The 7,642-nt window shown below is 57.0% G+C and overlaps 1 protein-coding gene across 1 annotated transcript; it reads left to right on the top strand.

Moving 5' to 3' along the window:
• Positions 1-80: 80 nt before the first annotated feature.
• On the top strand, positions 81-7,550 carry LOC142037795 (heme-binding protein 1-like). Its single transcript, XM_075042352.1, has 5 exons — positions 81-296; positions 550-635; positions 3,296-3,437; positions 3,580-3,763; positions 3,919-7,550. Exons 1-5 carry the CDS (start codon positions 134-136, stop codon positions 4,091-4,093), a joined length of 750 nt encoding a protein of 249 aa, XP_074898453.1. The 5' UTR covers positions 81-133; the 3' UTR covers positions 4,094-7,550.
• The last annotated feature ends 92 nt before the right edge of the window (positions 7,551-7,642 follow it).

The raw sequence follows: 7,642 nt of genomic DNA, 5'->3' as shown, positions 1-7,642 counted from the left end.
GGCCTAAGGCTTGGCGGGGCGGGAGGGGAGAGGCGGGGCGGCGGCGTGATGACGCCATGACGCAAGCGCGGCGGGGCGTGGCCCGCCGCTCACTTCCGGGTGTGTGTGTGTGTCTGTGCGTGTGTGTGTGGTGATGGCGCGGATCACGCTGGAGGATTTGGACGGTCTGGGCGAGGAGGCCGCCGCCGGCGGAGACGGCGAGGAGGAGGAGGACGACGACGACGAGCAGGAACGGGGCCGGTTGTTCGCGCACTGGGAAGCCGTAGCCAGCACGCACCGAGTGAGCCTGCCCCGGGGTGAGCGTGGAGACGGGCTGGAACGGGGGGATCCGTTACCGGGACAGCCTGGGGGAAGGTGGCTCCGAACCGGGCCGCGGAGGCGGTGAGGCCGGGAGAGGCTTTCCACGGCTGACAGCGTTCCTGAGAACCGGCTTCGAAGCCGGTGGCAAGTACCGGGGGTTGGCCGAACCGGGCCCTGGCGCGCCGCGGGATTCCCCTCCGCTCTCCGGCCTTGGCGAAACTCGCTTCACCTCTTCTTTTTGCCTTGCAGACATGGCGGGCCCGATCGTCCAGATGACCCGGCACAACCAGACTCGTGAGCCCGTGCCGTACGTTACCCTCTCGCAGCGTGAGAAGGTGAGGCCTGCTCCTCTCTACGCGGCCAGGCGAGGCTGGGGTGGGTGGGTGGGTGCCGCCATCACCGTCGCCACCGCCAGCCTGGGGAGCGGGAAGAGCGCCTTCCTTGCAGAGAAGGCAGCCGCGAGTCGGCTTGCATGTTGCCGGCCTTCCAGAGGTTTCTGCAGAAGCGCTGCAGCCAGGATGGTGACTCTGGATTGGCGCAGCATTCTGCCATCCCTGCGTCGTCTTCTGTGTTGAGTAACGGCAACGCTCAACTCCCCAGCCTTTGCTGTAAAATCGGACTAGTCGTGCTGCTTTCTCTGGTCTCCGGGGCTTCCAGCTGCCTCCTTTACCAACCTGTCTTCTGCTGGGGTGGGCACATCCAAGGAGCAAATTTTCAGTTCAGAGTCTGCTCCCTGCCTTGCTCAAAACACTCTGTCGCATAGCTCAAAGTCCTGCTGGGTTTGTGTTTGTGCTAGTTATGTGGCTACCGGTTGAGCTGGCGATCTCAGCTGGCACAAGATAAGGATGCTTCTGTGGGGAACACGGGGCCTGGCTGGCAGACCTGAGCATGTGGTGGTGTTTGTCACAACTGCCAATCCAAAGGCGGTAGCTTCTGCCTGAAGATCTCCTGTTCTTGCTGGCTAAGTTGCACACCTCCTCTCATCTCTTGCACAAAAGGGTGCTTCTGTGCTTTGAGAAATAACTGTGAAGAAGCGCTTGTCAGACTGGTTCCTGTGTCTCTGCAGGCTTGGTTGGGCTTGCTACCAAGAAGACGTCTGTCCCTTGTCCTCTATATGAGGAGAGCTTAACCAGTTTCTTCTGGGCTGAGGTCCAGCACTCCTGCCTGTAAAAGGTGTCTGAGGGTTGTACATCTCTGAACTGGGGCTTCACCACACTCCCTCTTCCCCTGTTCTTCTGGGTCCCAGGGACTTCTGTGGGCCCTTCTCTACCTATGCTGGTCCCAGGCAGGAATGGGGCCCCAAGACTTTCTGGGGCCTGAAGATCTTTTGTTGCTCTTGGCATCCCCTCTGCGCCTGAGGAGGATTCTCGGAGTTTGATTCTGGGGCTGGGTGAGGAGATAGAAGCCGCTTCGTGGCTGAGCGGGCTCTGGAGCTGGGGCCGTTAAGGACAGGTTTTCCAGGCTCGGGCAGGTCAGCAGTATTTGGTTGCTCGTCCTGAGCTGTCAGTGCTACAAGCCCTCATCCTCTTGGAGGCAAGTGAATTGTTATGCTACCTGCAGAGCCTTGCTCTGTCAGTACTCAGTCAAATTCCCTAGCCCACATCGCAGGGACCTGTTGCCACTGGGTCTGTGTGAAGCATCTTCACTCTTCCTCTTGGTCAGGTCTCATCTTCTAGAGTGGTGGTGCTGAACGTAATAATCAGTCTGTGGAAGGACCAGACACCACGCCTTGCTGGGCCGATAGGTTTATTTGCAGATGCTGTGGCAGATGAGAATTGCAAATAGCCTAGAGGGATTGGCAGGTTCCTTGCTTGGAAAATGCCCTTGCTCTGCTTTGCTTGGTGGGACAATAGCAGGCATGGCCCCATCTAGAGGGTGAATGCTGGCTGGCCTGCAGTGTTTTGGGGCACTCTTCTTCCTGGCAGCCCACTGATGCACACGAGCAGCCCAGATGCCTTCCTTCTGCCTTTGGTTTGGCTTTCTGAGTAGAGACCCGATTTGGGTGGAGGCACAGGGAGGCGGCGCTCAGTGTTGAGGCTGGTCACAACTTCCTGCCGTGCTCAGTGCCAGCACAGCTGTGGAGCATAGAAGTCTGGAGAAGTGCCCTGAGCTCTGTGGAACAAGGTTGTCTCATGACTGCTTTAATCTGGCTGAAGAATAAGCTGAGAGCAGGAGGATAGGTGCTGGCTACTACTTCCCCGCCCCTCTTTATGCGGTACCTGTGGTTATAACCATGCCATGAGCTGAACTACGAGCAGAGCCAGATGCAATCTCCCCACTCCCCTTGCCCCCCTTCTGTGTTGGGTTTGTCCAGAAAACTGATCATCTGTGCTGGAAATAGAGCTTCTGACCCATCCCAGAAAGCTGTCCCCTCTGCGCCAGCTGGGTTCATGTCTCTTCTTCCTCCTGTCAATTCTTGGTATGGGAGAAGAATCTGAGAGGAGTTTTGTTCCAACCTTCACAGCTCTTCTGGGTGCTAGAGCTCTTCTGCCAGACTTTCCCTTCTACTGGGCATGAGGCTTTCTGCTTGTTATCCTCTGTCCACACAGTGCTCTGGGGAAAAGGCACTGCCCCTGAGAATAATGTCAACCTTACTGGAGGCCTTTGGGTGCCTGGAATCAGGAACATCCTTGTGAGTAGGCAGGACAGCGACTGGAGAGGAGCAGAAAGTCCTGTGCCCCCTGCTGAGGATGTGCTGTATTCCTTGTGCATGCCAGGAGCCTCCAAGCCTCCCTGCACCCTGTCCCCTGTCTGTGCTTTTCCTTTCGCTGACTTTTGCCCAGTGCTGTTAAGTGTCCTCGTCTGAGGTGCGTGTGATGCCAGTTCCCCTCACCTTCTCCGGCCTCCCCTGCCAATCACTGACTAGCAGGGGGTCTCCTTTTGGCAGGGTCCTGTCTCCCCAATTCCTGCCTGTCAGTGTTGGTTTTGGCACCCAAGTGCTGCGGTGTTGTCGGTGTGCTTGACTCTGACTTGGCTTGTCTGTGGCCTGTTTCAGAGCGAGGAAGCAGCCTACGAGGAGCGGCGGTACCCAGCTGGGAAGTGGGCATGTGTCACCAAGGGGGAGCCCATGTATGAGCAGAGCATCTCCATGAGCTTCATGAAGCTCATGCGCTACATCTGCAAGGAGAACTCTGTAGGTGTGTGCAGGCAGGGGCTGGAGGGGGCTGGCAGGCCGTACAGAGGGAGGGCCCTGCCGCTGTTCATCTGGAGTGGGGAGGAGGGCTGCCGCCACTGACCCAGCCATCTCAATGTGCCCACTGCCTTCCTACCTCCTTCCAGGTTGCTATCTGGGCATGACAGTCCCAGTGCTCAACGAAATCCACCTGACCAAGGAGGGGACCGAGCTGGAGCGTGAAGTCCTAACTGCCTATTATCTCCCGGGAGAGTTCCAGCAAAACCCTCCTGTTCCAATGGACCCCGAAGTCCGCATCACCGAGAGGGCACCGCTCCGGGTTATAACCAGGTGACTCCAGCCCCAGAGGTGTTTTCTCAGCTCAGCAGGGGTGTATGAACTCCCTGCATGGCTGCTGTGCTTCCTTGGACAGAGGGATGGGAGCCCTGGCTGTGGGAAGGGGGAATGTGCTGGCTGTGTTGCTTATGTTGCTCCCATTGCTGCAGGGTTTTCTACGGGATGACCACTGAGGAGACGATTCTGCGAGAGATCGCTCTCTTCTGGGAGCTCTTGGGCTCCACAGACACTGTGCTCCGGGAAACCTACATCGTGGCTGCTTATGAAAATCCCAGCATCCCTCAGCGCCGCAACGAGATCTGGTTCATCTGCCGAGCAGAGTGAGTCCCCTCTGTGACCGCAAACCGTCCTGTGACTGGACCTGGTGTAGATGGCAGTTCTGACCCAAAGGAGACGAATGCACATCCTGACCCACCGTTCACCCACAAAATGACAGACCGGGAGACTGCGGGGTGGGTTTGCACTCTGCCCTGCGAGGGCCCAGCCAGGGGAAAACCTGCCTGGTCTGCACTTCACCTGCCCCCACAGGGGCCGGCTGAGGCTGGAGCTGGCACCGGCAAGAGCCTCTGCAGCAGGCTCCTGGTGGGAAGCACGTGCTGGGGTCTTGTGTAAGGCAGTAACTGTGTGGGCTTGTGCAATGTGTTAGCCTGACCTGGGCTTCTCTCAGCTCTGAGCTGGGGTTGCAGAGCCGTGCCAGGTACGCTAGTGTGGCTTGTGGTTGGCAGAGTCACAAGCTGATGGTGTCCAGAAGGTAGATGACTGTGTACGAGGTGTGGGGCTCTGGGCTCTGGCCTGCTTCCTGTGAGAAAGGCTGCCTGTCCCCAACAGAGCCACTGAAATGCTGCTATAGGGACGGTGGGGTTCGAAGGAGGAAAGGCTTGCCGCAAGCGAGGTGTGGATCCTGAACGTTTCCTGCTGGGATGGCTCTCTTTGGACTGTTGGGTGCCTCCCTGGCTGTCACTCGCCATCCCTCAGCCAGGACTGGGGCGCTGGCAGCCTTTGTCCATCAGTTGTGGGTGCTATTTTGCAGACCTGCTGCAAGCTGAGAGGGATGGGTCCTGACAGCAGCAGCAGCGGCACCGCTGTGTGTCGTGTTGTGCATTGATCAGTGAGTTTCACACCCATGAAAACCGTCACGCTTTCCTGGGGGAAGCTGGCAGTGCCAACAGTAAATAAACCCAGCTCAAACCACTGCAGCTGCAGATCACTGATAATGGGGATGGGGGGTGCCCGGGTTGGCTCGGGAAGAGCCTTGCTCTCTCCCTCCTCAAGATGCTCCAGACTGCAAAGCCATGGCTAATTAGAAGGGCTCTAATGTTTGCCCAGCTTATGGCCTCGTGTTCAGCCAGGCACAGCCTCTGCTTTGCTGCACAGGCTGCTTCAAACAACTGTGGCCACACTCCCCTGCAGGTGAGGTGGTTTTCTGTTGGATGGGGTCTGCTTTAGCCTCGTTTTTCCCCTGTGCAAAAAGTTGGCTCCTTTGACTCTACTGCGCCCAGGCGCCTGATCGTGGGGGCTGAGAATTCAAATGTGACTGCACGTTGTGCTGGTTGGCCGCAGGAACTGGTGTGCTTTTGCAGGGATGTGCTTAACTGGCTCAGTGTGGAGGGACTTCTGGCTGCTTCTGACCCAGTTCCCAAGGAGTTTTCCTCCTGCTGTAACTGGAGGTGTGCTGTGTGCCTCGCCTCCTGCTGCTGCTGCCCAAACTCTGGCTCTTTAGCCCTACGATGCAGCCAGAGCCAGGTGGAAGGCCAGGGCCAGCTCCGTGGTCTCATTGTCGTAGCAGTGCAGGTGCCTTCTGCTACTCCATTCTCCAGTCAGATGCTGTTCACTGCCCTGTCCAGGCTGGCTTGTCCTCTGGCAGCGAGGGAGCCTGGCTGCCCAGCCTGTGGCTGTGGGGAGAGCAGAGCCGAGCGTGTTACACCCTTCTCTTCGGGGAAGCAAGGTAGCTTCAGGCAGAGTCTGGGCAAGCACAGCAAGAGCAGATGGTGGTTTCCTGGCTATCTGGTGGTGCAGTTCTTGTCCCTGGGGCACTAAAGGCAGGTGGGGCTGAGGAGGTGCTGTGACAGCCTGCAGCTCTGAGGGCTGATGTGGCAAGCGCTCCTCAGATTAAGAGTGGCGATACCGGGATTAGCAGTGCTGGCTGCTGATCACTTCCCTCCTGGGGAAAGGAGAAGCAAGTCCCTTACACCAGGCTGGGGTCCGGTAGCTCAGCGTCGGCGAGAGCGCAAAGTCAGCCAGCACGTGTGGGACAGAGACCCTTCCTCTTACTACACGTCAGGTGCTTTGCTTGCCCTGAGCTTGCAGGTGAAAGTAAAACTTGCTTTCTAGAGCTTGCTGAATAGGCTACCGCTTCCTCTGAGGCTGCTTGGTCCCCAACCACAACCAGAACAGCTTTCGGTGAGAGGAAGCGGTGGCTTCTCTATTGAGAGAGGACTGGTCTGCGGTAACCGGCAAAGCCGCACAACCGCGTGCCCAGCTGGGGCAGCTCCGCGGTCTCCCAGGCCCTGCTGGAGGTGGTAATGGTGGGGGCTTCTGGTGCAGCTCCAGGCTGGCACCGCCACACAGGGCAGCAGGCGTGCTCCGATCCGGTGCCAACGGGCTTTGCTGAGTCAAGGCTTCAGCGTTTCCTGTGATGGATCCAGCAGCACTTTCAGGGAGGCTGCCGGGGCGGGGGTCTGATGGTAAGTCTTCCACGCAGTACCAAAAGCAGCCAGAGTTTTGGAGGCTCGACAAACCGGCTGGAAAGCTGGTGTTCAGAGCTGCAGCTGCCAGTGGCGGTGGTGTGGAGCTGCAGCAGGTTCCACAGGAGACCTTCGGCTGGGCACGGAGGCCTCTGGCCCGCGCCATGCAGGTGGCCAGGCCAACTTGCGCTGCTGTGCCTTGAATTTGGGTGACGCGGAGGAGCAGCGAAGCAAAGCGACGGCGTTGTGCAGCTGGGGCTGCGTGTCCAGCCCTCTACCTGCCTTGGGGTGCGATGCCCCTGGCTTCCCAGTGCCCCTGTGCTTTCACAGGGTCCCTCAACAGACGATACGGCTTCTACCGTCCACCTAACGAACAGCCAGCCCGGGAGGGAAGCTCTTTTATCTCCTCTGTGGCTCCTCACCACCCCATCTTGGGGCTTGCTACAACCGGGAACTGGGGATACCCAGCTCCTTCTGCGGTTCCCAGCCGGCTAGCCCTGATACTGAAAAGCCGGTCGAAGAAACTCTCTAAGACTTTTAGAGTTTCAGAAAGCAGGCATTCTTTATTGCAGTGCTGGATGCATGGGGGATAGTTCCACCTAGCGTGCATACCACAGCTTTAGCACAAACAGGTTATATAGAATAACTAATTGCACATTAATCAGATTAGTATACATACACATAAAAATGATTATAACTGATTATCATAGTACTGCCTACATCTGACCGTGTGCCATGAGGGATCCATTTGAGTCGAAGGGCTGCTTTTGCGACCACCGACCAATTTGAAGTTCTTGCTGGCTGTCCTTGAAATCTTTATTCTTGTCCTTGTTCTTTGATCTTGAAGGTTAATGCAGTTTCAATCACACGTGGTCAGTTTCAGCATTGTACAGGAACATCTAGTCATAAGAGCAAAGAACTGCAAAACTTATGAATAATTACTAGTTAATTGCTTGGCTATACTTTTGTCTATTGTTTCAATCATAGCGTTAGTGTAAGATTTCTAATAATTATTCACCAGATCTCACTTTTACACTCGCCTAGCAGCAAACCAGTGTCCAGGGCTGGCACAAAATACTAAAACCATCAAAATATTTAGACGTAGCAGACAGAATGGAAATACGCCATCAGCCCCCGTCCCCCGGTGGGCCAGACGGGGCTTCTCTTCGGTGCTGGCGAGACGATTAAC

This window comes from Buteo buteo, chromosome 12, assembly GCF_964188355.1.
Source record: "Buteo buteo chromosome 12, bButBut1.hap1.1, whole genome shotgun sequence".
Classification (NCBI taxonomy): Eukaryota; Metazoa; Chordata; class Aves; order Accipitriformes; family Accipitridae; genus Buteo; species Buteo buteo.
This window is presented reverse-complemented; position numbering and strand designations above follow the sequence as displayed.

Coding starts and splice junctions, on each gene's coding strand:
- LOC142037795 (XM_075042352.1), top strand. CDS start 134: ATGGCGCGGATCACGCTGGAGGATTTGGACGGTCTGGGCGAGGAGGCC. Junction 636..3,295: donor CCCTCTCGCAGCGTGAGAAG/GTGAGGCCTGCT, acceptor GGCCTGTTTCAG/AGCGAGGAAGCAGCCTACGA. Junction 3,764..3,918: donor CCGCTCCGGGTTATAACCAG/GTGACTCCAGCC, acceptor CCATTGCTGCAG/GGTTTTCTACGGGATGACCA.